At 53.2% G+C, this 27,710-nt stretch overlaps 1 protein-coding gene across 2 annotated transcripts; it reads right to left on the bottom strand.

Moving 5' to 3' along the window:
* Positions 1–2,496: 2,496 nt before the first annotated feature.
* Positions 2,497–27,335, bottom strand: CLTB (clathrin light chain B). 2 transcript variants are annotated; one of them, XM_054488004.2, is made up of 6 exons: positions 26,847–27,245; positions 20,927–20,973; positions 7,725–7,842; positions 7,400–7,511; positions 6,469–6,522; positions 2,497–2,942 (listed from the first exon to the last, which is right to left on the bottom strand). In XM_054488004.2, the coding sequence occupies exons 1-6, from the start codon at positions 27,031–27,033 to the stop codon at positions 2,771–2,773; spliced, it is 690 nt and encodes a 229-aa protein (XP_054343979.1). In that variant the 5' UTR covers positions 27,034–27,245; the 3' UTR covers positions 2,497–2,770. The 2 variants fall into 2 exon arrangements, with proteins under 2 accessions (XP_054343979.1, XP_054343980.1); XM_054488005.2 differs by lacking the exon at positions 6,469–6,522 and having other exon boundaries at positions 26,847–27,335.
* Between the last annotated feature and the right edge of the window lie 375 nt (positions 27,336–27,710).

The raw sequence follows: 27,710 nt of genomic DNA, 5'->3' as shown, positions 1-27,710 counted from the left end.
AGAGTCATCACCACTCCCTAATCTCAAGTACCCAGGGGCACAAACACTGCAGAAGGCCGCAGGGACCTCTGCCTAGGAAAACCAGAAACCTTTGTTCATGTGTTTATCTGCTGACCTTCTCTCCACTATTATCCTATGACCCCGCCATATCCCCCTCTCCGAGAAACACCCAAGAATGATCAATAAATACTTCATAAATAAAAAAAATAATAAAAATAAAAATAAAGAAAAATACTGATCTAGCCAGCAGTTTTTCAAACTTTCAGTAGGACAACCTTCCTTCAGATGAGGCCTCCCATAGTTGGGTCAGAGGCAGAGGGTTCTGCCCTCCACTCCGCATAACCTCCTCACCCTGCTCCCACCTCTCGAGAGTCTATGGGGCTCCACTGATCTAGACCATCTGGTTCTTTTTTTTGAGACAGAGTCTCACTCTGTCAGCCAGGCTGGAGTGCCGTGGCACAATCTCGGCTCACTGCAACCTCCGCCTCCAGGGCTCAAGCAATTCTCCTGCCTCAGCCTCCCGAGTAGCTGGGATTACAGGTGTGTGCCACCACACCCGGCTAATTTTTGTATTTTGTATTTTTAGTAGAATACTAAAACAACATGGTTTCACCATGTTGGCCAGGCTGGTCTTCAACTCCTGACCTCAGGTAATCCCCCCACCTCGGCCTCCCAAAGTGCTGGGGTTACAGACGTGAGCCACGGCGCCCAGCCTAGACCATCTGGTTCTTGACACAGTACAGAAGAGGAAACGGGCTCAGAGAAGCAGTCTGGTACAGTGGCAAGAACACAGTCCCGAAGCTCTCCAGCAATTTGTGTACATAGTGTTTGAGGGTTCTGGAAGAGGAAGCTGAGGACCTGAGCAAACTCTAGAAGAGAGGTGACCTGTGAGTTCCTCCTTCATGTAGTCTCAAACAGGTATTTCTGGTCTGTGGTCAGTGCTCCTCAAATGTTGGATTTGAGGACCCACGCTCTTCCCGAGTGATTCTGTTTTCAACACCAGCTTCAAGCTGGCAGAAGGAAAAAGGGAGTGAAGACACACCCCTTCTTGAACCCCCCCAACAGTCTAGATCTCAGAGTGGAGGGCTGTACTAGGGCCAGCTAAGTTTCTTGCCTCCACCATGTTCTCTCAGCTTTGAGGCAGAGATTATAGATGTAGAGCAGTGCACTGTGGTGACCCTTGGCCTCCAGATACAAGACAAGGACATGGAGTGGTGAGAACTGTGACACTTTTAAAGAGGATGACCACTGTTTGTAAGTGTTGGTGTCATGGTGTCCCCCTCCAAAAATGCTGAAGTCCTTTTAGTGCCTTAGAATGTGACCTTAGGCTGGGTGCTATGGCTCATCCCTGTAATCCCAGCACTTTGGGAGGCCAAAGTGGATAAATTGCTTGAGCCCAGCAGTTTGAGCCCAGCCTGGGTGACACGGCAAAGCCCCGTCTCTACTAAAAATACAAAGATTAGCCGAATGTGGTGGCACATGCCTGTAGTCTCAGCTACCTGAGAGGCTGAGGTGGAAGGATCGTCTGACCCAAGGAAGTTGAGGCTGCAGTGAGCCGAGATTGCACCACTGCACTCCAGCCTCAGTGACAAAGCGAGACCCTGTTTGAGGAAAAAAACAAAAAAATGAAGATTTGGCCACAAAGACAGACATACCTAGAAGGCAATGTGCAAACAGCCATCTGATGGGGGCAGGACTGGAGTGATGCATGTGCCAGCTAAGGGATGCCTGAGGCTACCAGAAGCCAGAAGCAGGTGGAACAGACCCTTCCCCAGCTCCTTCAGAGGGAGCATGGCTCTGCCACAGCTTGATTTCAGATTTCTGGCCTCGAACTACGAGACAATAAACTTCTGTTCTAAGCCAGCTAGTTCATGTACCTTCTTACAGAAGCCCTAGGAAGCTAATATTTACTGGCAATTACTCAAATCTTTTTAAACATCATGCAGGTCACGAACGTCCTGTTTGCAAACTCTGCTGAAGGGGAAGAAGGTGTGGTCACTGGTTGTTTATCCCAAATCCAAGATGGGCCCAGCTGAAGGAGGAAGCGAAATACACAGGACAGTGGACCCTCCACATCCAGAAGGTCCCAGCCAACCCTAAGGAAGGGAGTCTCATGGGTCTTCAGGGCTCCTACCCAGGCTTAGGAGGAAGCTACCACCAGGAACCTCCAGTCTCGCTTTTCCCTCCCACTACAAGCCACTTCCCCTCTGGGAACCTTGGTGTCCTTGGCTATATGATGAGAATAACAGAATTTACCTCACAGACTTGTTAAAGGATCGAGGTTACAAAAGCATTCTGCGAGAGGCTGTCTTTCCTCCTGGAGGTGGAGACAACAGACATGGAGAGCTTGCGGCTCCCACTTGGCTGGGAAACGGGGGAACATTCTCCCTTCTCTCAAAGTCATGAAGCTGAGAAAGTTCTAAGCACAAACCGAGCCCTGACACCAGTTGTGGCTTCCAGAGAAATGAGAGTGATAATAAATAAGTGTAAAAAGAGTTAACAACACACCCTTTAAGCCAAGAAAAAAAATACATCAGGAGGGACAGTCACAATTGAGTAGACTGAGAGGAGGCGTGAGGGGCTGGACCAGAGGGCCAGGAGGGAGTGAGGCCTGAGAGGGGTGAGGATCCCCCTCCCAGCGCCTGGAGATGGGGAGGAGTGGAATAGGCTGTGGGTAGCAGCTGCTGCGAGTCTCCACCCCGACCAAAGCAGCTGCTCCTCCTGTGCCCAGGCCCGGCCCATGCTCTGTGGCCATGCACCTAACAGGCACCTAGCGGGACAGTGGCGTCTGCTTCAGGGACATGAGCACCGAGCGCAGGCGGGACACATCTTTGCACTGCTTGCTGCTCTTGGGGTTGAAGTCACATAGCTGGGCCACCTTCTCCCACTCTGTGCCTGGGGTCTCCTCCTTGGATTCCTTCACGAAAGCCTCCTCGGATGCCCTGCAGGTGGAGATAAGACGGGGTTTTATAGCAGTCTGCTTTCCCCCAGCCTTTCCCTTGAGCAAGGCTGCTTTGCCCAGCCTACTCTGGGGCACTTTGTCCTCCCCAGCCTTGTGCCCCCTGACTTCAGAGGAGGGCAGCCTTGGCGCAAGAGGAAGCCTAGCTTGGTCCTGCCTCAGGACCTTGGCACTTGCTATCACCTCTTCCTGGAACACACTTCTCCCAGACCTGCTCCTGGCTTGCTGCTTCTTGTCATTCAGGTCTCAGTGCGGGCCTCACCTCCTCAGAAAGGTCTTCCCAGCCTAGGCACCCTCTGTTCATTACTTCCCCATCAGGAGTTCCCAACCTGGGGTTCCTAACACCTAAAGACCCTTGGAGGTCCTAGGAGGACCTATTGCAGGACCTTAGCTATTTCACCATTTCCAAAAACTTGGCAGAAGTAGGACACTGACTAACCACCTAACAGAAGCACCTAGTTCAGCATTGCCTGAATGTTCTGTGTGAGGATTCTCCGGAAAGACTGTGGTCAAATACCTATGGAAAACCCAGCTAAAGAGGATCTTTATAGCAAAACTTTCAAAGCCTTTAACGTGCTGTGTGCGTCGTGACCCTCCAAGGTGGGTAGGTGATGGAATCCACCACATCCCAAGCATATTTCACTACAGAGCCCTTTGTAGCCCAGAACTACCACTGTCTCTGAGGAGCCACAGCCTGGGGCACGAATGCTCCACTGGAGTCTGCTTTTGGTTGGAATCAAGTTAGGATGAAAACTGGCGGTCCTTCATCAGAAGTTCTGGTTGACAGTTACAGAAGCCACTAAGGGACAGTGGGGAAACAAGTAAATACAGTCTAGTGGACAAAATCTACACGTGGGACTCACTAACAGAAAGACAATAAGGGATTCTTAGGTGAGGAGAGCTGGGTCTATGTCCTGTTTGGCCAGCAAGGGTCACTCAAAAGTCCCTGGAAGCCCCCTCTCCATCTCAAGCAGGACCAGTTCTGCCAATGCCAGACACGACTGATGGCAGGAGCTCTCCATGGAAGAGCTGACCCTGGATCAGGTGACGTGGCCCCTCTCTAGGGATGCTGGCTGTATGCTCATTTCCTAGGCTGTAAAATGAGGATCATAGCTCTGCCCTACCAACTATTTCACTGGCCTGAGAATTCAATGAGGTAGCAAGCAGGCCTGGGAAAAAGGTAAGTGCTGCGTGGAGCTGGGTGGCAAGTGGGGATGAGGGGAGCTATCCTAGGAGCTGTCCCTTCAGGGTCCAGAGGCTCCCCTCTGTCCTTGCAGCTCAAAGTGTCCATGGTCCAATGGCATCAGCATGATGACAAAGCTTGTCAGAAATGCAGACCCTTGGGCCTCCCCACAGTCCTGCTGAATCAGAATCGGGGTTTTCACCAGACCCCCTGGTAATTCATAGGCATGTGAAAGTTTGAGCCTGGGCGCAGTGGCTCACTCCTGTAATCCCAGCACTTTGGGAGGCAGAGGTGGGTGGATCACTTGAGGTCAGGAGTTCGAGACCTGCCTGGCCAACATGGTGAAACCCCAAGTCTACTAAAAATACAAAAAATTAGCTGGATGTGGCCAGGTGCAGTGGCTCACGCCTGTAATCCCAGCACTTTGGGAGGCCAACACGGGCGGATCACGAGGTCAGATCAAGACCATCCTGGCTAACACGGTGAAATCCCATCTCTACTAAAAAATACAAAAAGTTAGCCGGGCGTGGTGGCAGATGCCTGTAGTCCCAGCTACTCGGGAGGCTGAGGCAGGAGAATTGCTTGAACCCAGGAGGCGGAGGATGTAGTGAGCTGAGATCATGCCACTGCACTCCAGCCTGGGTGACAGAGCGAGACTCCGTCTTAAAAAAAAAAAAAAAAAAGTTTGAGAAGCCCTGGTCTATACTCTCTTCAGGGCTCTCCTGGGTGCTCTCTGGGCCATTTCCTCAGGCTCAACAGAAGCATTGAGCCCCATGTGGTATTCCACAGCACCCATGCCCATCTGACATCCCCATCCCTTGCTGGAAGCCTCCCGTGGCTCCCCACTGCCTTCTGGATCAAGTCTGACTCAGCCTTGGCACAACAGGAGCTTTGCAACCAGCCCCAAGCCAAGCACCTCCCAGCCTCAGCTCCCACCCATCCCCACCCATCCCCACCATCCTGGCCTGTAGAGCTTCAGCCACTGCAGCCAGCTGGGCCTTTTCTCTCTGGATGCCTTGGCCCCAGCTGCTCCTCCCACCTTCTCTTCCCACCCTCCCTATCCAGCAAACTCCTTCTCATACTTTAAGGTCAGCTGAAGGTCTTGCATCTCTGAAGCCTGCCCAGGCTCCCCAGGCAGAGAGTGGCTTCCAGAGCTCACTGTGTCCTTCCACGAGGCCCTTACCACAACACACTCCAGACCATGAGCACGGTGAGGGGGCGGCCTGTGGGTGTCTTACCAATCTGGCACAAGGCGAGTGCCAAAGAGTACTAAATGAGGGAGAGTGGAAGGAAGCAGACGAAGGCTCTGGTGTGCTCTGTGCCCTGTGAGAGGAGGCTTAGCCTCGACACATCACGGGCTGCGAGGGCACACCTAAAGTGAGGAACAGCAAGTACCTTCTCTTCAGCTCCAGAATCCCCACCGCCACCCTCCAGAATGTCTCTACCAACTAACTGAGGTTGGCATGAGATAAAACCTGTTTGCCAACCCTGGTCTTGATTACTCATCACACCAAGTAGACCCCAAACCTGAAACATGTGAGGGGACCTGTGGTGGTCTGGGCAGGGGCTGATGGCCAAAGTCAGTGCACTGGGGCAGGAGGAAGAGATGAAAGTCACAAAGGAGCAGCTCTTGTCCTTTACATGCCTCCAGCATCCCATGCTCAGTGTCTGTTTTGTTGACTAAAAGACCCCTTCAGCTGGGTGCAGTGGCTCATGCCTGTAATCCCAGCACTTTGGGAGGCTGAGGTGGGTGGATCACCTGAGGTCAGGAGTTCGAGACCAGCCTGGCCGACATGGTGAAACCCCGTTTCTACTAAAAATACAAAAGTTAGCCGGGCGTGGTGGCATATGCCTGTAATCTCAGCTACTCGGGAGGCTGAGGCAGGAGAATCGCTTGAACCCAGGAGGTGGAGGTTGCAGTGAGCCGAGATCGCACTACTGCACTCCAGCCTGAACAGCAAGAGCGAAACTCCATCTCAAAAAAAAAAAAAAAAAACCCTTCACCCCACACACCCACCAAGAGACATCTCAGAGGGAGGGAGCTGGGGTGCTTTGCCATTTGCCCCTCCCACATGGGAATGAGTGGCAAGCACATTCCTTTCTCTGCCTTTATCCTGCAGGGCTCTGATTTAGCCAAGCAGCCTCCAATTCGATGGAGGGAGGGAGGTGGTTGGTGCCTGCACCCACCAGGGCATTTGCCTCCTGTTCTGACCATTGCTTCGAGCCCAGCCACACTCATTTATATCCCACAAGCAGGAAACTCAAGAAACTGTGGTGGCCATTCCCTCGCTAGCTCCCCCAACAGAGAAGCAAAACAGACACGTACACGTAGCCGATGATATCAGCATCTGGCTGCTGGTAGAATGCTTTGTCAGCGATCCTTGAGGGAAAGGTTGAGGGAAGGGGTTAGGTGGGGGAAGACAGATGGCAAAACAGACAGGCAGGCAGAAGGTTAGAGAGAGAGAGACAGCATTAGTACCTCCAGTGGGAAAGGTGTTAGGAAGCATAGTTCTGGAAGGCTCAGCAACGACCCACAGCCCCAAACAGGAGAATGGGGACCTTCACCCTGGCCCCAGCACCTTCTCTAAAATTCATCCCTGATCATGTTACTCCTGTTCAAACACCTTCAGTGGCTCCCCACCGCCCATGTCACTGCCCAACTCATCAGCCAAGGCCCTTACAGTGTGAGTCCGCAGGTTCCTGCCTTCTCTCCCACCGCTCCCTGGTCCCCTGTTGTCTAATACATCACATTTTTTTCTTTTGTACCCAGATCTAGAATGCCCCCGCCGACCCCCTGCCCTTTTTTCCCTTTTTTCCTCCTAGTCATCTTCCAAAGCCCAAGTCCCAAGACACAGAGGTCTCTCCCTAACCTGTTTCCTTGCTTCCACAGCCTTCGTGCAGAGGGCCCTACTGTATTCGAGCTCAGTCGAACATGTGTGTTTTTCTCCTCTGCGCCCTTTGAGGACATAAGGCTGGGTCCTCCTTATCTCCATCTCCTCAGTGCCAACCCCAGAGCCTGGCACGCAGCAGTTCCCTAGACAGAAGGGTAGCTTTCCCAGAACAGGCCTTTCCCTTCCTGGAAGACCTTGTACCGTGAAGGGCACAGCCTCAAAGGCAGGGAGCACTGGGCAGTGTTCAGTCATGTCCCCACAGCCCCCTCATGTCCCCACGGCCCCTTCATGTCCCCACGGCCCCCTCATGTCCCCACGGCCCCCTCATGTCCCCACGGCCCCCTCATGTCCCTACAGCCCTCTCACCGGTTGTTGATCTTGTTCTTCTCTACTTGTTCACTCTGGCGCTGGTTCCACTCCTCCAGGTCCTTCTTGGCCTTCTCCCGCCATTCCTGTTCTGTCACCTTAGATGCAGCATCTAGGACCCCACAGAAGAATGAGTGGCTGCTTTCCAGCTGGGATGCACAGGCCCGGCCGCGCTCCTCCCCTGGCCCCTGCCAGGCAGCCACAGGGCCGCACCGGCCCGGTCCCACATTAAGGCATGCAGTGTCCCATGCCCTCCAAGGACTCCCCACACACTCCACCCCACACACAGCCCACCCAGCCAACCCCGCCTCAGCCCCACCCTCACCCAGCTCTTGCAGCCGTTTCCTCTGCTCCTCTCGCCACTTGCGGATGCTCTCAGGCTCCTGGGTCAGCCTGTCAGCCTGGGCAATGGCTGAGTAGCCATCAGCAGGACCATTGGCCTCCTAGAACACAAACACGCAGCAGTCTATCCAGCCAGCACACCTGCCCCGCTGTCTCTGCTGCCCCTGCTGGGGACCCGCTCATGTCTGGATAACTCAGCCTCAAACAACCTCATACCCACCATCTCTGGTGACTACACCTATCTTTGCACTTGCTGTTCCCTCTGCCAGCAACACTCCGCCACCTGTGTGACTGCGGGCAAGTTACTCACCCTCTCTGTGCCTGATCATTGCCTCCGGCCCAGTCATAGGTTTTGATACCCCCGAAGCAGGAGACTCAAGAAAGCGTGTGCCAGCCACTTTGTTTGTCATAAAATGGGCTAAATAACAGTATGCACTCTGACGGGAGGACATAAGGATGAAATGAGTTAAAAACGTCGGGCGCGGTGGCTCACGCCTGTAATCCCAACACTTTGGGAGGCCGAGGCGGGCGAATCACCTGAGGTTGGGAGTTCGAGACCAGCCTGACCAACACGGAGAAACCCCAACTCTACTAAAAATACAAAAAATTAGCCGGGCGTGGTGATGCATGCCTGTAATCCCAGCTACTCCGGAGGCTGAGGCAGGAGAACCACTTGAACCCGGGAGGCAGAGGTTGCAGTAGGCCGAGATCACGCCATTGCACTCCAGCCTGGGCAACAAGAGCAAAACCCCGTCTCAAAAAATAAATAAATAAATAAATAAAAATAAAAATACTGCTTGGCACAGTGAGTCCCTTGTGTTACTGTCATTAAAATCACTCTCTATTGTGGTTGTATTAACTCCTAACACTTAGTCCAAAAACACCTCAAGACCTCACCTTTTTTTTTTTTTTTTTTTGAGATGGAGTGTCCCTCTGTTTCCCAGGCTGGAGTGCAATGGTGCAATGTTGGTTCATTGCAACCTCTGCCTCCCAGGTTCAAGCGATTTTCCTACCTCAGCCTCCTGAGTAGCTGGGATTACAGGCACCCGTCACAACGCCTGGCTAATTTTTTGTAGTTTTAGTAGAGACGGGGTTTCTCCATGTTGGTCAGGCTGATCTCGAACTCCTGACCTCAAGTGATCCACCGGCCTCGGCCTCCCCAAGTGCTGGGATTACAGGCTTGAGCCACCATGCCCAGCCCAAAAGGACCTTACTTTATAATGTGTTTGTCTGTCTCTGCCATCAGAATGTCATCTCTGTCCTTTTCACTGCTATGTCCCCAGAGCCCAGCACAGTGCCTGGCCCAGCAGATGCTCAGTAGATGTTTGTTGAGTAGAGAAGCATCCCTGAGATATGCAGCATGATCATAGCTCAGATCACACCATGGGGAAGAACTTGGACTCTGCAGCCAGGCTGTCTCAGTTCAGACGCCACCTCTGATACTATGAAATGTTTGTAAGGCGTGGGAGAAATTGCTTAACCTTGCCTGACTTTTGTTTTCTCATTTGAAAAATGGGGCTGGGCATGGTAGCTCATGCCTATAATCCCAGCACTTCGGGAGGCCAAGGCAGGAGGATCGCTTGAGGCCAGGAGTTTAAGACCAGCCTGGGCAACACAGCAAGAGTCTGTCACTATTTTCAAAAAAGCTTTTTTAATTATGGAAAAAAAGGCCAGGCACGGAGGCTCACGCCTGTAATTCCAGCACTTTGGGAGACTGAAGCGGGCAGATCATTTGAGGCCAGGAGTTTGAGACCAGCCTGGCCAACATGGCGAAACCCCGTCTCTACTAAAAATACAAAAAATTAGCCAGGTGTAGTAGCTGCTTAGGAGGCTGGGACTTGGGAGAATCGCTTAAGCCTGGGAGGCGAAGGTTGCAGTGAGCAGAGATCGCGCCACTGCACTCCAGCCTGGCAACAGAGTGAGACTTAGTCTCAAAAAAAAAAAAAGGAAAGAAAAATGGGAATAGACCGGGCACAGCAACTCACACCTGTAATCCCAGCACTTTGGGAGGCCAAGGTGGGTGCATCACATGAGGTCAGGAGTTCGAGACCAGCCTGACCAACATGGTGAAACCCCATCTCTACTAAAAACACAAAATTAGCTGGGTGTGGTGGCCCGCACCTGTAGTCCCAGCTACTCGGGAGGCTGAGGCACAAGAATCACTTGAATCCAGGGCAGGGCGGGGGAGGTTGCAGTGAGCCAAGATCACACCATTGCACTCCAGCCTGGGCAATAAAAGTGAAACTCTATCTCAAAAAAAAAAAAAAAAAAGAAAGAAAAGGAATAATATTAAGAACACCTCTAAGAGCTGTTATGATTTAATACTATAATATTTGTGAGATATTTAGAAGAGTGCTTGGTGTGGAGTGATGGCTCAGTGAATAGTAACTAGAATTACTACTATTATTATTCACTCCCATTTTACAAGGGAGGAAACTGAGGCCCAGAGACATGGCACAACAATAGTGGTAGAGCCAGGGCTAGAGTCCAGGTCCCTGACTCCCAGGCAGGGGCTCTGCTCAAGTCTCCCCACCCCTTGCCAGAGCTGGGGACCCACAGCGCTGAGCACTGTGAGCTCTGCTCACAAGGGTGTGGCACCCTCTGGTCTGGCAAAGCCTTTCCAATCCAGGTCCAGCCACACCCGCTCTGGCACCCACGCCCTCCACATTCCTGTCTGCAGGCATCCCACTCCAGCCGCCTGGCCTTTGTCTCCTGGCGCTTCTGGCCGGCAACAGTCTCCCCTCCCTCCTCCTCCTTCAAGCACTTATCAAAACTTCCATGACTGCCTGCGTTGTTTGATATCTTCTCCACACAGGAGTGTCTGGCACAATCTCTGTCCTATGGCGCCCACCTATCCTCAGTGCCTGGCAGGTGCTCAGTAAGCAGTGGCTGAATGAGCAAAGACCCCCAGAGCCAGCAGGTGCCCGGTTCAAGGAGGAGCTCTGGGAGAGGGAACACATAGATGGAACATCAGGGCTATGGTCTCCAGCTGCCTGGGGAGTGAGGGAAGGGCAGGCCAGGACAGGGGTGCAGTCTGGCTCCTGGGATCATCGGGGCAGCTGGGCGCCACCCTTACTCCTCTCCAGCACAACACTGCATTTCAATTCAGAGACTCTCTCCCAACATCCCAGTGGGCCCTTCTGGGGCCCTTATCCAGAGAACACAAGTTCACTGCTGCTCCTTTCTGGGAACAATGCTGCTCTGAGGCCAGGATACCAGGGACTCCTCCCAGCACCGCTGCCCAAACCTACAGGGCCTTCATCTGCAGACAACTGCACTGTTAACTTTGTGTATATGGGTTTATCCAGGTGCCCTATTTTATTTTCTTCCCAGCACTTACCTCTATCTGAAATGACTTGAGAGGTCAGAGAAGTTGGAAATAAAAATAAAAATACAATGAAGGCATCCATCTGACCACGACCCAATCCCCACTCCTTGAGCAAACATGTACTGAGCCCTTTCTCTGTGCCAGCCCATGTGGGTGTTTAACAGGAATCCCAAGCGGCACTTCACTTTTCATTCCCCAAACTTGCCCCATGCTCCGTCTGAGAAAAAGGCACCACAATGCCCTTGTGGGGGAGGAGGAAGGGAAGAGAGGGTCATATCTGAGCGCTGTCTTTAGGGTGACATCCACATGGCATCGAGACCTCAGCCTCCTTTAGGTCTATCAGAGGGGGCAGTGGGGGCTGCCTCCTGCAATCGTCACTTACTCACTCGCCTTGTATTGCACCGCATTTTCACAAAACCTCCTTTGCTTTCTTGGATTTTTGTTCCAGATGTTAAAATGAAAGCCTAGGGACATTGAACAATTTCCCGAGGGTGCTGAGGCCCCAGCCTCCTGTTCGTCCTTGATTTCTCCTTCCTTCCCATCCCCCGTGCAAGTCATCAGCAGGGCCTGTCATCACAATCTCTAAAACTCTCCCTCCCACCCTCACCGCCCCTGGCCTGGACCACTGCTGGTCTCTGCTTCGTGCAGCCCCATCTCCACAAAACGCCCGAATGACCTGTTCGGAGCCTAAATCCGATTTATCACGTCACACTTTAAGATATCCAAAGGCAGCCGGGCACGGTGACTCGCGCCTATAATCCTAGCACTTTGGGAGGCTGAGGCAGGCAGATTGCCTGAGCTCAGGAGTTCGAGACCACCCTGGGCAACGTGGTAAAACTCCATCTCTACTAAAATACGAAAATTAGCCAGGTGTGGTGGCGGACGCCTGTAATCCCAGCTATTCAGGAGGCTGAAGCAGGAGAATTGCTTGAACCCGGGAGATGGAGGTTGCAGTGAGCCGACATCGTGCCACTGTACTCCAGCCTAGGTAACAGAGCGAGACTCTGCCTCAAAAAATAAATAAATAAAAATAAAATAAAATATCTGAAGGCTCCCTACTATGGCTAGAACAAAATTCAAGTGACCTGATCTCTCCCTGAGCCTCTGATTTGTGTCCTCTAGCCGTGTACTCTTGCCACACTGGCCTTCATGCAAGCTCATCTTGTATCCCCTCAGAGGCTCTGTCTGGAACATTCTTCCCCTAGAATCGAGGGTCTACAGCTTCCTAGGGCTTCCCCTGCCTCCTGATTGAGGCCTTGGCTTGTTTACCTGTTTATTGTCTGTGTCCTCCCCCTTCCCTCCCCGCCATGAGGGCAGAGGCTGCCTGTTTCCATACAGCACCCAGCACCGGGAGGGCCTGGCTGCAGGAACCTTTCAAGAATACTGAATGAACTCAGAGATGTTCAGGCTTGGGGACAGGGATGAGCAAGACACCTTCCAGGAAGTTGGGACAGGGAGTCCCTCACAAATGAGAACCACGGCTGGGGAAATGTGAACTCTACTGGAACACAGGTCAGGTAAAGAGAGTGGGGGAGGGAGGGCACCATTCTTGCCTGGGGACAGAGTGCAGTGGGGAGGGGGAGGGAGGGCACCATTCTTGTCTGGGGAGAGTGCAGTGGGAGAGTGGGGGAGGGAGGGCACCATTCTTGTCTGGGGAGAGTGCAGTGGGAGAGGTGGGGGAGGGAGGGCATCATTCTTGTCTGGGGAGAGTGCAGTGGGAGAGGTGGGGGAGGGAGGGCATCATTCTTGCCTGGAGACAGAGTGCAGTGGGAGAGGTGGGGGAGGGAGGGCACCATTCTTGCCTGGGGACAGAGTGCAGTGGGGAGGAGGAGGGAGGGCACCATTCTTGTCTGGGGAGAGTGCAGTGGGAGAGGTGGGGGAGGGAGGGCACCATTCTTGTCTGGGGAGAGTGCAGTGGGAGAGTGGGGGAGGGAGGGCACCATTCTTGTCTGGGGAGAGTGCAGTGGGAGAGTGGGGGAGGGAGGGCACCATTCTTGTCTGGGGAGAGTGCAGTGGGAGAGTGGGGGAGGGAGGGCATCATTCTTGTCTGGGGAGAGTGCAGTGGGAGAGTGGGGGAGGGAGGGCATCATTCTTGTCTGGGGAGAGTGCAGTGGGAGAGTGGGGGAGGGAGGGCACCATTCTTGTCTGGGGAGAGTGCAGTGGGAGAGTGGGGGAGGGAGGGCATCATTCTTGTCTGGGGAGAGTGCAGTGGGAGAGTGGGGGAGGGAGGGCATCATTCTTGTCTGGGGAGAGTGCAGTGGGAGAGTGGGGGAGGGAGGGCACCATTCTTGTCTGGGGAGAGTGCAGTGGGAGAGTGGGGGAGGGAGGGCATCATTCTTGTCTGGGGAGAGTGCAGTGGGAGAGTGGGGGAGGGAGGGCATCATTCTTGTCTGGGGAGAGTGCAGTGGGAGAGTGGGGGAGGGAGGGCATCATTCTTGTCTGGGGAGAGTGCAGTGGGAGAGTGGGGGAGGGAGGGCACCATTCTTGTCTGGGGAGAGAGGTGGGGGAGGGCATTTCAGGCCAAGAGCCAGCAAGTGTAAGAATCACGTGGGCCTGGAGCCTTTGGGAAATGGATACACAGATGCCGCCAGATGTGGGAGGAGAGGAGTGGTGAGGGGCCCTGGGCAGGAGTCTCTTTTCATCTGTATCCTTCAGGGCCCGCCATCTCCATAAAGCCTGCCCTAATTTTTTTTTTTGAGGCAGAGTCTCGCTCTGTCGCCCAGGCTGGAATGCAGTGTCAGGATCTTGGTTCACTGCAACCTTGGCCTCCTGGGTTCAAGCGATTCTCCTGCCTCAGCCTCCCGAGTAGCTGGGATTACAGGCATCCACCACCACACCTGGCTAATTTTTTTATTTTTAGTAGAGACGGGGTTTTGCCATGTTGGCCAGACTTGTGTCGAACTCCTGATCTCAGCTGATCCACCCGCCTCGGCCTCCGAAAGTGCTGGGATTATAGACATGAGCTACCGCGCCCGGCCAAGCCTGCCCTAAATTAAGACTCCAGAGAAGTTGCAATTAAAGGGCTTTCTTTAATCTTCGCAACCCTACATGGTTGGTTTTTTGTTTTTTGGTGTTTTTTGTGTTTGTTTTGTTTTATTTCTTTTTTGAGATGGAGTCTTGCTCTGTCGCCCAGGCTGGAGTGCAGTGACGTGATCTCGGCTCACTGCAACCTCCATCTCCCGGGTTCAAGCAATTCTCTGCCTCAGCCTCCCCAGTAGCTGAGATTACAGGTGCCCACCACCACGCCTGGTTAATTTTTGTATTTTTAGTAGAGACGGGGCTTCACCATCTTGTCCAGGCTGGTCTTGAACTCCTGACCTTGTGATCCACCCACCTCAGCCTCCCAAAGTGCTGGGATTACAGGCGTGAGCCACGGTGCCCGGCCTGTTTTTTTGTGTGTGTGTTTGTTTTGAGACAGAGTCTCGCTCTGTCATCCAGGCTGGAGTGCAGTGGCGTGATCTCCGCTCGCTGAAACCTCCGCCTCCCGGACTCAAGTGATTCTCCTACCTCAGCCTCCCGAGTAGCTGGGATTACAGGTGGGCACCACCACACCTGGCTAATTTTTTATTTTTAGTAGAGACAGGGTTTCGTCATGTTGGCCAGGCTGGTCTCAAACTCCTGGCCTCCTCTGCCTGCCTCAGCCTCCCAAAGTGCTGAGATTACAGGCATGAGCCACCACGCCCAGCCAAGTTTTATTCTTTTTGTTTCACAGGTAGGAAAACTCTATCTCCAAAGAGCCAAGGTCACCCAGCCAGGAAGTGGCAGAACCAGGATTCAAACTGAATTGCTGGGTGTGACTCGCCACATAGTAGCTAATAGGGCCCAAAGTCACTTCTGTGACGCATGGTTTGTGTGCCTGCTTGTCTCCCTCTCAAGACAAGACTAGAGACTGGGTCCCCAGCTCCGGTTGCCTCCAGGTCTCATGGCCCTCCTTCCTCTGGGACACATCCCCACACACCACCCTCAGCTCACCTAGGGGCTGGGTCAGGAATTTGTGAGAAGCGTCCGGGGCTGCAGAGCACTTTTTTCCACAGCCCTTTGGGGCAGCGGAGTGGAGCCTCTAATTCTCATTTTACAAATGAGAAACCAGGCTCAGAGCAGTTAAGTGGACTGGCCCACAGCCAGCCAGCTGGGAAAAAGCAGAAAGTGAAGTCCAGGTCTTCTGACTGCATCTAAACCTCCGCTGCAGCCTGCAGTCTGGGTGTGGGAACAGCCTTAAGGAAACTCAGCTCCCACGGTGTCCTGCCCCAGGCCCAAGGTGCCAAGCCTGGCCAAACCGGGCCCACATCTCCGCCACCTGCCACCAGCTGCAAGGCCCACTGATGCACTCTCATGGGGGCTATGCAGGGCTCACCCGAAACCTTTGGCCTCTCCTGGCACGTCCCTTTGTGCAGCAGGTGCCGGGCTCGGGTGAATCCCGGACTGAGTGACCGACCCTCTGTGGCTTTGCACCTGCTCTTCCCTTGGCCAAGGCCACCCACATCCCCCTGGGCAGCCTCGGAACGCCCTGCCAGCGTCCCCTCACAGTTGCATTGCCTAACTTTAGTGCAGGCTCTGGCGCCTGATCCTGGATTCAAGTTTTACCTCTTACTAGCTACACAACTCGAGCAAGCTGTTAAACCTCCTGTATAAAACAGGAATAATGACAACCGACATCACAGGGAGTTGGGAGGACTCAGGGAGATCATGCACGTAAAGCTCTTGGCTGGTGCCTACACAGAGAAGAACTCAATCTGTTAGCTCCTAATGCTTCCCCAGAGCCAAGCCCTCACCTTCCTGGGCTCCCATTCACTTCTTTCCAGGTCCCTGTCTTCTATCAGAAGCCAGTTTGGGACCAGGCGCAGCGGCTCACACCTGTAATCCCAGCATTTTGGGAGGCTGAGCAGGACGATTGCTTGAGCCCAGGAGCTCGAGACCAGCCTGGCCAATATAGTGAGACCACATCTCCATAAAAAATTTAAAAATTAGCCAGGCATGGTGGCCCTCCCTGTAGTCCCAGCTACTCAGGAGGCTGAGGCAGGAGGATCACTTAAGCCCAAGAGTCAAGACTGTAGTGAGCCATGATCACACCACCGTACCCCAGTCTCAACTGCAGAGCGATACCCTCTCAAAAAAAAAGAAAAAGGAAAAAAAAAGAGCTCTTTGGAGACAAACTACCCAGTGGATTTGCCTCCATATCCGTTTATTCACTGCCCTAGCAGGTATGTGGCCATCAAAGAATGTGCACTGACCAAATGAATAAACGACCAAACATATAAACCAAGTGAATAAACAAGTGGCCGGGTACACACAGGTGTGGAGGGCACGGGACAAGTGCTGGACGCTCCATCAGAGGGGCTGGGCTTTACATCCCCCTTCTGCCGCTCACTGGACTCGCAACCTTTGAGAAGTCCCTTCCCTGGGCAGCTTGGCTTTCAAACCTGTTAAATGAGTGACAACATCCTACTACCGGTGGGAAGTGAGGCTCATGAGATGCTATGGTAACACTCTGCAGCCCATAGAGGGCGTGTGCATATGAGGGGCAGCATGGCTGCTGTGGCCTGCTATTCCGGTGTGGCAGGGCCCCACACCTGCTGGCCCTCCGTGCACCATGACCAGGAGAGCACAGTGGTGCTGCCGACAGGCAAAGCCCCGAGAAGCAGTCACCACTCATTATTTCTGGGCTGCTCATTTTCCTGCCCCTGCCCCCACCCCTACCCTTGCCAGTGACAGTGAGTGTCAGGGGCCACAACTGGGCTCTCCTTTAATCACCTGAGCATCTCAGGGAGGAGATCAGTCACGGCCAGGAGGGTTGGCAACCAGGAGAGCTCACCAGCGGCTACAGCAATGTTCTGACCCCTCCCAAGCTCTGGAGAGAGAAAGGGGCAAGAATGGCCAGGACCAGAAGGCAAGAGGTGACAGTCAGGGCCAGGCTTGTCTCAGTCTAGCTCCCTAGAATCCCTCTCCTGAGGGGCCCCTCTGCTGGGCCAACCCATGAGAGCCTCTGTGGACCCACACCAGCCAAGCGTGTGCTGCGACTCCAGGGATGGCCAAAAGGATGAGCCACATCCTTCTTTGGGATTGATCAGCTAAATCTCAGCTAAGCTGAGCTGCTGATACCTCTAAGTAGCTCAAAGGAGGATGATGGGAGTATTAGGGGAAAGGAGAGAGGATCTGTGCAGAGGTGGGGAGGCGGAGTCCTGCAGGGCCCTTCTGTCCCTGCCCCTGGCTGTGCCAAATGGAACTGGAATAGTTGTGAGCAGGCTCGTCCTTAGGCTGTATTGGCAACTGGGTTTGTAGCTGGACCCGCTAGTGGTGCACGGGCTGCAGAAAAGAGTAAGAAAGGAAGCGCAAAAGCTCTGTCCAGGATCCTTGAAAGTGTTGGGTGTGCACAGGCCAAGGTTTCTCCTCCCGCTGCAGGTGCAGGCCAGACCTGCTATGCTCAATCCTAAAGAGCTGGGGCTTTCCACCTGTGACACAGGTGCTGTGGCCAGCCAGTTCCAGCAACAGAGTGGTAATGCAGAGCACACCGGGTCGGAGGTCAGGAGATGTAGGCAAGCTGGGGCTTTGCCACTAAGCTTCTGAGTGACTCAGCTCATCTGTGACCCTGCCCTGCCTGTAAGGATTCTAGGATGGCACTGATGTGATATGATTTACAAATAAACACACCTGCTGTGATTCTTAGTAACAGTGAGAATAAGAGTTCTCACTGAGATTGGAAAGGAGGCCCAGGGCTCCTCCGATTCACCCAGGGCTCACCCAGGGCTGACGGGTCGGGAGGGAGAAGGCCGGGGACCAAGTCAGTCAAATGGGGTGCACTCCAGAAGTGGCCGATTTCCTGGGTGACTTTGCATTCACCACTTCACCTCTCTGAGCTTCGTGATGCTAATCTTTAGGAAAGGTAAATGATCCTGCTCAGAGTGTTCTAGGTACTTTCTTTTTTGAGACAAAGTCTTGCTCTGTCGTCCAGGCTGGAGTGCAGTGTGCGATCTCAGCTCACTGCAACCTCTGCCTCTGGGTTCAAGCAGTTCTCCTGCCTCAGCCTCCTGAGTAGCTGGGATTACAGGCACCCGCCACCCTGCCTAGCCAATTTTTGTATTTTTAGTAGAGACAGGGTTTCTCCATGTTGGCCAGGCTGGTCTTGAACTCCTGACCTCAAGTGATCTACCCACCTCAGCCTCCCAGTGCTGGGATTACAGGCGTGAGCCACTGTGCCCGGCCATGTTCTACATACTTCTGTGGTTCCAAGCATATCTCCAGCTCCAGGTCCACTTTAGGACACAGAACTGTGGGGTCAAGCAAAGTCCTTCTCAATGTGGCCAGAGCCTGGGCAGCCTAAGTCTCAATGATCTACCAAGCTGCACAGAAGTAAATCCTCATTCTTTGACTCCCTCGGGCCCAACTAGACATGAAGCTGCTGAAGTCCTAGAGATTGACTTTTCCAGCTTGCTGATAGTTGAGTAATTTTCCAGAAACAGGACTTGGCCAGTTTCCCTGCATAAGGTACCAGCCCATCCCTCTTACATAAGAAAATAAGTATTGTTTACTCCCCCAGAGGATTTAAGAAGCCAGCTCCTCCAGGGCGGGGCTCAGAAGATCCCACAGCCAAAGACCCCAGGATCAAGGGTCTTTGGCCCAGTCTGAGTGGGAATGAAGGCTCTGAGGGGAGGTTTAGCCCCATCAGGCATCTGGTTGGGGGGCCGAGGTGAGGACTATTGCATGCCTCTGTGGTCTGAGTTCCCTCAAAGTACTAAAATGGATTTGTGTGTATGCAAGGGGAAGAGAGTTAGGTGGGTGCGGACAGAAGCCGTCTTAACTAGAAATACACTTACTAGGGTTTTCCTCTTTTTTTTTTTTTTTTAAGACTGTCATGCCGGGCATGGTGGCTCATGCCTGTAATCCCAGCACTTTGGGAGGCCGAGGTGGGTGGATCACTTGAAGGTCAGGAGTTCAAGACCAGCCTGGCCAACATGATGAAACGCCATCTCTACTAAAAATACAAAAAATTAGCTAGGCGTGGTGGCGGGTGCCTGTAATCCCAGCTACTCAGGAGGCTGAGGCAGGAGAATCACTTGAACTCAGGAGGCGGAGGTTGCAGGGAGCCGAGATCGTGCCATTGCACTCCAGCCTGGGCAATAAGAGCAAAACTCCATCTCGGGAAAAAAAAAAAAAAAAGACTCACCCAGGCTAAGTGTAGTAGTGTAATCACAGTCACTGCAGCCTGGACCTCCCCAGCTCAAGCTGTAATCCTCCCACCTCAGACTACTGAGTAGCTGGGACTATAGGCACACACTATTGCCCCAGCTAACTTTTCATTTTTTGTAGAAATGGGATCTTACTATGTTGCCCAGTTTGGTCTCAAACTCCTGGACTCACATGATCTTCCCACTTCGGCCTCCCAAAATCTGGGATTACAGGCGTAAGCCACCGTGCCTAGCTGGGTTTTCCTCCTTTTTTGCAGTATAAAAACACTTAAAGAATTTGTAAACAACCCAGTGAAAGTGAATGCCCTTTTCTTATCCCCATCCCACCCCACCCTTGGGGCTAACCATTGTTAACAGCTGGTACACATCCTTTCAGATATGTAGTGCAAACTTTTATTTTTATTTTTTTGAGATAGAGTTTTGCTCTTGTTGCCCAGGCTGGAGTGCAGTGGCGTGATCTCGGCTCACCGCAACCTCCGCCTCCCGGATTCAAGCTATTCTCCTGCCTCAGCCTCCCAAGTAGCTAGGATTATAGGCATGCACCACCACACCCAGCTAATTTTGTATTTTTAGTAGAGGTGGGGTTTCACTGTGTTAGCCAGGATGGTCTCAGTCTTCCGACCTCATGATCCACCTGCCTTGGCCTCCCAAAGTGCTAGGGTTACAGGCATGAGCCACCACGCCCAGCCCAAACATATTTTTAAAATTAAAAAAAAAAAAAAAAAAAAGGACCATACTGTGTATATTATTCTGCAAGCTGCTTTTTCCACTTAATATATTGTGGACATCTTTTCATGTCAATACAGGAAGATCTGATTGCTTTCTTTTTTTTTTTTTTTTTGAGACGGAGTTTCACTCTTATCTCCCAGGCTGGAGAGCAATGGCACAATCTCGGCTCACTGCAACCTCCACCTTCTGGGTTCAAGTGATTCTCCTGCCCCAGCCTCCCGAGTAGCTGGAATTATAGGCACCTGCCATAATGACCGGCTAATTTTCTGTATTTTTAGTAAAGACAGGGTTTCACTATGTTGGCCAGGCTGGTCTTGAACTCTGACCTCATGTGATCCACCCACCTCAGCCTCCCAAAGTGCTGGGATTACAGGCGTCAGCCACTGCACCCAGCCCTGACTGCCCTTTTTAACAACAGCCTGGTTTTCTAATCTATCTATTCAGTCCCCTGATGCTGGACACTTAGGTTGTCTCCAATTTGTCTGCCATTATAAATAATCCTACAAAGAATCTGGGTGGCTTTGTCCAATTATTTCCTTTGGGAAAATTCTGGAAGTGGGATCTCTGGATCAAAGGGCCCATCCTGTGTGTGGAGATGGCCTGGGTTCTGCCTCCCGTCCGTGGTGCATGGTGAGGGAGGGCCTTGCGCTGCCTTCATCTCATGCCACTGTGGGCCACTTGACCCCTCCCTCCCAAAACCAGACATCACCATGGGCAACCTGAGGCTACTCCCCATCAATCTCGATCTCTAGTGGTCCTTATTCTTCTTCCCTGTCCTCTACATGACAAAAAACGTGCCCAAAACCTTTCTCTATGTCCCCACCCCAATGCATCAGACATAATGAACAGGAGAACTTGGAGCTCTAAGCCTACAACAATGAGGCTTCAAGTTACTGAGACCAGGGCTGTTGGTCCTTACCACTGCTGAGACAGAGCCTTGCTTACCTGAAACACATCTCCATTGACTGTGGTCCCCATGTCCTCAGAACCAGCTGGAAAGAGAACAAGGAGATAGCATTACTCACTGTTTAGCTTATAGCAAGCAGGAAATGGTCCTACATTAGCCCCTCAACCCAAACTCTGTGTACACCCATATATATATCGACCCACATGCAAACAGACATAATGGATATATATATAACTTAGGCTCAATCCCATCCCTGACTGTTTATAAAGCCTCTCACAGCCATTAGTACATTTTATTTTCACCACAGCCCTGCAATGAAATTGTTGTCAACCCATTTTACAGATACTCAAGCTGAGGCTCAGAGAGGCCATGCTCACAATCACCCAGCCAGTAATAGCTCCTTACCTACCTGAAATCACTGACCCCTGGCCATGGCTGGGAATGGCCAGATTACCTGTGAAGCCTGTGCCTGGTGAGTAGGCTGAGCTGCTGTAAGCTCAGGGCGGGGGCTATACTGGATAAGGAAGAGAGGGGCCTACGTGTCTCTGCCTGTCCCTGAGGTGCCTTGAGCAACTGCTCCTCCTGGGTGAGCAGGAGTTGCAGTTCCCACCAGAAGCACCTGGCATATTTTTTTCTCTTTGTGCCCCTCCCAGAAGGAATTAAGTTTGCCTTCAGCAGTGACTCCTCCCTGTCCCTTTCCTTGACATTTGATTAGTCACAGATCCCTGGGGCTTCTGCTACAATAGTGACATTCACAGTTGCCCTCCACTCTCTCCCGCAGCTGAGCCCCAGCCCAGGCCCTCACCTCCTTGCACCTGCACAACTGCTTTGCCTGCTAGGGGCAAACACCTGGGAAGACATAACTGTGTCTCTTTCTCTTCTCCTGTGTCTTTCCCAGAGACTTGCATGCACCTGTGACTTTGCAGGTGCTCAATAATTATTTGTTGAATAAACAAGTAAATAAATGCATGAAAGAAAGACAACGACTGCATGGCTTTTGCCCATTCACAGGCCCCCTTGACTCCAGCCTCTCCCATCCCTCTTTCGAACCAATTGCCAGGGCTGACAGTCTGTAAAACATGCACTTACGTGTGCCTCTCCTCTGACTCAAAATGTCATGAAAACCAACTCTAAAGAAATCCACTTCCCATGGACCACAGTGGCCTATAGCGCCTGCTCCTGCCTTGGGGACTTTGCAGGTGGTGTTCCCTCTGCCTGGAAGGCTGCTCCCTCACTCCCTTCAGCTTCTGCTCAAATGCTGCCTAATTAAAGGCCTCCCTGACCACACCCCCATCCACCCCTTGGGCACCCCTTCCGATTCCTCCAGCAGTATTAAGCGCACTTACTACAGCCTGCTATGTTTATTTGTATATGTGTTTATTATCTGTCTTCCCCCAACGAACAGACCCTCCATGAGGGTGTGGACTTGGTTTCATCCATGATGAGGCCCACCTGCAACAGTCCCTGGCACATAGCAGGGACTCAATAAATATTTGCCAGATAAATACATCTAACCCTGAAACATGAGAATCTCTACAATCTGGCCCTGCCCATTCCTGACTCACTTCCCACCAGCCCATCCCACAAACCCTAAATTCTGGTTTCCTCCTTCACCAAACACACCACCCTCATCCCCATGCTTTCTTCCTGCTTCCCTCTCTAAAGAACGCTTTTTTGGGCTGGGCGCGGTGGCTCATGCCTGTAATCCCAGCACTTTGGGAGGCTGAGGTGGGCGGATCACGAGGTCAGGAGATCGAGACCATCCTGGCTAACAGGGTGAAACCCCGTCTCTACTAAAAATACAAAAAATTAGCCAGGCGCGGTGGCGGGTGCCTGTAGTCCCAGCTACTCGGGAGGCTGAAGCAGGAGAATGGCGTGAACCCGGGAGGTGGAGCTTGCAGTGAGCCGAGATCGCACCACTGCACTCTAGCCTGGGCGACAGAGTGAGACTCCATCTCAAAAAAAAAAAAAAAAAAAAAAAGAATACTTTTTTGGCTCCATTTATTCTCCAAGGTCCAGCTCATAAGTCACCTTCTCTGGGAAGCCCTCCTCTGCTTCCTTTAATTCCCTAGGCACTTAAGGAAGGTCTCACTTCCGGGGTATCCCAGGATATCATAGAGTATCCCGCGCTCTCTTGTGCAATTACTCATGACCCCCAGCGTCCGTGTGTACCCCTTACCAGGCTCTGTGTCCTATTCAGCTCCTCAGGGCTCCAGCACGGAATGGGTGAGCAGTAACTATTGGCTAAATGGAAGTTGAATTGTTCTTTTGAGGCCTGCTGTTATCCGCAAGGCTCTCAGAAACTGCTGTGCCTCCTAGCAAAAAGCCATGGAGGCCACATGAGGTTATCAGGCAGATGGACAAATAGCCCTTCACCAGCCAGAGAGGGCTGTGAGCAGCGACAGTGTGTTTGGCCTGGGGACTCAAGGGAAGGGTACTTAATCTCATGGAAATAATCCCCGGGTGACATAAATCATAATTGACTTTGCTTTCAGAGTCAAACAGTGATTGATTCCAACCAACTCTGTCAGCTGTCACCCCCATTCCTTCAGTAAGGCTTCTCCTGCATGGGTGTCCTGGCCCCTAAATCACAGTGGGACCAATAGCATTTCAGTGGCAGCATCTTCTGCAAAGGGGCTTCTTCTGCTGGGGTGTCTCCTCTAGCAGGGCCTCACGTTACCAGGGTCTATTCCCTGTGATGCCGGTCCGTACACTTGGCCTTCTCGAGAATTTGCACCACCCCACTCCGCCCTGACCAACCCCAGTCTCAGACCCCACATCTGCACACAGCTGCCCGGGGTCTACCCTGACCTTCAGAAAGTCTCTCTGCCTCAGCTTCGAGAGTGTTCCTCTGGACATGCAGTTTCGGCCTCCTTAGGAGTCCACACACACCCACACAGCATTCCAAGTACCTGTTCCCACAGTGCTCTCCACCCGCCCACTGCACATCTACCACTGGGAGTCCACACTCACAGGCCAGCAGAACAGGACTGAGACAGAGACACATCCCAGAGATAAACTCCTGGGTGTTTGCTTCCCTCAGCTGCCTGACCCATTTTGGAACAAGGGCAGAGAGGGTCCAGAACATTCCTGTGAGCTTACTGAGGCCCAGCGGGGGAAATGGGCTTGCCCAGAACTGACAGGCAAGTCAGAGCCAGGCCTGGTGCTCAGAAAACTGGGTGTGAAAATGGAAACCTACCCAAGGCTGATGAATGGAAACAAAGTGTCCATCATCCAGATCACCCAGGGCCACAGATCCAGCCAGAGAGGAGGGGCTCCCTGTGGCTCCAGCACAGGCCTACACCAGATACCTCTTTCCCCAGGGGCAACTGAACCCAGTGTCAGCACAGACACTGCTAATCTGAGGACCCCAACATCTAAGAGAAGGTGCCTCAGAGGTACTGACTGGCGGCTGCTGCTAAGCCAGCTTTTGCCCAGCTCTCAGCAGGCCAGGGTGCTTTTTCTCTGCCCCATCCAGGCTCCTGGCACACATTCCTGGTCAGGGGAAGATTACCTGTTCAGCACTGCGTAGGCTGGGAAGGTCAGATCAGTTCTAGCTCATCTGGCCACCCACTGAGCCGCCATCCCTCAACACCTCCCTTCTCCTCAACCCGACTAAGGAGGGCAGCTGAGCCTTCGCAGAGTCAGCAGGTATGCGCCTGGGAGACCCTCAGAAGGCTGTGTCCCCGGCACCTCCCTGGAAGAAGCGAGCGTGTCGTTGTTTCTCTCCCTGTCACCTAGGATCTGAGGCCAATTTGTGCCCCACCCCTGCCAAGGACAGAACTTGCCATCCAGGCTGTAAGCCCCTGGAGCCCCACCATCCTGGGAGAGGCCACAACCTGCTCAGCTCCCTCAGGCATCTGGCTGCCCTCAGCCTGAATCCCATCTTCTCTCTCCTGAGGTTCTGACAATGGCTCCCCTCAGCAGGACCTCCCCACAAGGCCTCCCTCCTCTTCCCTGCACCCCTCCCCCAACAGGCCCCAGTGAGCCAGACTGAGGTAAAGGGTGGTCTCACAGAGGTGTGGTCCAATGAATACTGGTGCATTAACTGGGGCAGGCATTTCTTAGGAATTCTCTGGGACAGGGCAGATTCTGTGTTGAGGTGCTGGAAGCTTCCACTTCAGAAGCCCTCCATTGCTGTCTCAGACAGGTGGCAAAAGACCCCGTGCTTCTCACCCCACATCCTATCTCCTCCCAGGGAGGTGACTGCTATAGAATTTTTTTTTTTTTTTAGACAGGGTCTCACTCTGCTGCCCAGGCTGGAGTACAGTGGCATGATCACAGCACACCGTGACCTACCTAAACCTCCCGGGCTCAAGCTATGCTCCTGCCTCAGCCTTCCCGAGTAGCTGGAACCACAACTACAGCTACATGCCACCATGCCTGGCTAATTCTTGTATGTTTTGTAGAGATGGGGTTTCACCATGTTGCCCAGGCTCCACAGCATTTGAAAGAGCATGGAGCCCAGAGTTGGGAGGCGTGGGATCAAGTCCTAGATCAGTCATTCCTGGCTGTGTGACTCCGGGCAAGATACTCAGATTCTCTGGGCCACCAGTTTCTTGCATGTTACAAAAGCCTGGTTACATTTCTCACATCAAGGAGACACAGAGTTGCTTCAAACTCCTCAGCCACAGGAACTGTCTTATTCATTTCTGTATCCCCAGCGTCCTGGCACACAGTAGGTGCTCAGCAAACGTTGAATGAATACAAACATGACTGTGAAGAGCCTTGTAAACATCATTAACCAAAATATGTCTATATGTATATATGTCAGCACTTATTACAACAGGCCCATAAACCTCTCCAAAATGACATTAACAGGAAGTAAAACCTGTTTTGGATGCACCCATGAAGGTGATATCTACTTTTTTACTAAATATTTTACAAAATCATTCTTGCTAGCCAGAACAGGGGCAGAAACATCATTGATAAAGATGATCTCACAGGGAGTAGGCCCTGAACACTGAGGTCTGAAGCCAATCACAGTAAATCATAATAGCCCCGGACCACCTTTGGAAAACCATTAAGTCGACAACTACAAAACCCTGAAGGGTCCTACCGCATCTGACTGATGACTCTTTGCGGCGCACACTCCGGTGTCTAACTCAGAGCCAGACACTTGGAAGGCAGTGTGGTCAGGTGGAGAGGGCTTCGAGTCTGACAGAAACAGGTTTAAATTCACGGCCAGGTGTGGTGACTCACACCTGTAATCCCAACACTTTAGGAGGCAGAGGTGGGAGGATTGCTTGCGCCCAGGAGCTCAAGACCAGCCTGGGCAACATAGCGAGACCCCATCTCAAAAAAAGGAAAAGAAAAAATATATATGTAAATGAAAAAGAAACAGGTTTAAATTCTTGATCTGCCACTTACTAGTTACTTCAATAGCATACCCCCTTGAGCCTCAGTTTTACCATCTCTGAAATGGGTTCAATCACGTGTATGAAGTGATTAAATGTAACCAAGGCGCTTAGCCCAGCGACTGCCGAATGGCAGGTGGTCACCGGGGAAGGTTAGTGAGTTCCTGGAGCACCCAGGATCCTCTTTTTTCCCAGCTGCAGGAGAGAGCTAAGCCTGAGGGGCCAGGAGGGCTGTGTTCTGCCCACACCTGCACACTTAGCTGGGAGGCTGGGACACCCAGGCTATTAGGAGGCTCAGGAGGGACTCTCAAAACTGAGCTGGGGTTGGATTCCAGAGCCGGGCAGCGGGGAAGCTGGCCTGGGAATGAAATGTCATGACCGAATTCCTGTCCCGGGAGTCACCAGATCCACAGCCCCAGGCGAGGCCTCATCCCCAGCTCGGAAGTCCTACATGGAGATCTCCAAGAAGATTCTTCCCCACGTCCCCCAGCTCCTGCCCCGGCTGGCCTAGAGCAGGCTCTCTTCCCTGTGCCGCCGGGCCCCGGCCGGGGTCCCCCGGGTGCGCGCCCTGAGCCCCGCTCCAGGCCCCGCGCTGACTCACCCCCACTCGTGGGGCCCGGCTGCGCGGGGGCAGCATGGCTGCCGGCAGGTGCCCCGAAGCCCTCGTCGTTCTCTATGCCTGCAATCTCGCTCTCCTGCTGGGCCAGGAAGGCGGCCGCCGGGTCCTCCTCCGCCGCCTCCGGGGCCCCGCTCTCCGACGACGAGAAGAAGCCAAAGTCATCAGCCATTTTCCCCGCGCCTCCGCCGGAGCCGCCGCTGCGCTCGGCTCTACCCGCGCCTGCCCCGCGCTGCGTCCGGCGGCCGCGACGCTGTCACCCGAGCCGCGGGGAGCCGGCGTCGGCGGGGACGGGCTTGGCGCGGACCGCACTTCCTCTCCGCCACCGGGCCCGGCTGGCTGTCACTGCGGTGCGGGCGCCGCGGCGGGAGGAGCGGAGCCGGAATGCGGTGATGTCACCGCGGGGGCGGGGCCTCAGGGCCGGGAGGTCACCGAGCGGCGGCCGCAGGAGGGCGCCTCAGGACTGGGCGCAGCGCTGGGCCCGGGACCGGCGCGGCGCTTCCCTCCCTCCGCAGCGGCGCCCAGCTGCTCGTGTCCAGGACACCTGGGCTAGGCACAGCTCCCGCCCGGTCTGGAGGCGAAACGCAGGGCACAGAGTGGCCGTACCGTGCACAGAGCCGCGACAGGAGGCCAGCTCTGGCCTCGGGAGCGCAGACCTGGCTCCTGATTCATTCTGCAAAAGTTTCTTCTCCTAAGCTGGGATGTCATGCACCTCATTCTGTGAGCCTCCGCCTCTGTAAGAAGAGGAAAATTGAGGCAGGGAAAGGCTGCCCCGCACCTTTTCATGCAAGTCCAGGTCCTTTCGCACTAGGCCGTGTTGTTTTGTGCATTTTTTTGTGTATCTCCCTT

This window comes from Pongo pygmaeus, chromosome 4, assembly GCF_028885625.2.
Source record: "Pongo pygmaeus isolate AG05252 chromosome 4, NHGRI_mPonPyg2-v2.0_pri, whole genome shotgun sequence".
In the NCBI taxonomy this organism is placed as follows: Eukaryota; Metazoa; Chordata; class Mammalia; order Primates; family Hominidae; genus Pongo; species Pongo pygmaeus.
The sequence above is the reverse complement of the archived record's forward strand: the minus strand, read 5'-3'. Positions and strand labels throughout refer to the sequence as shown.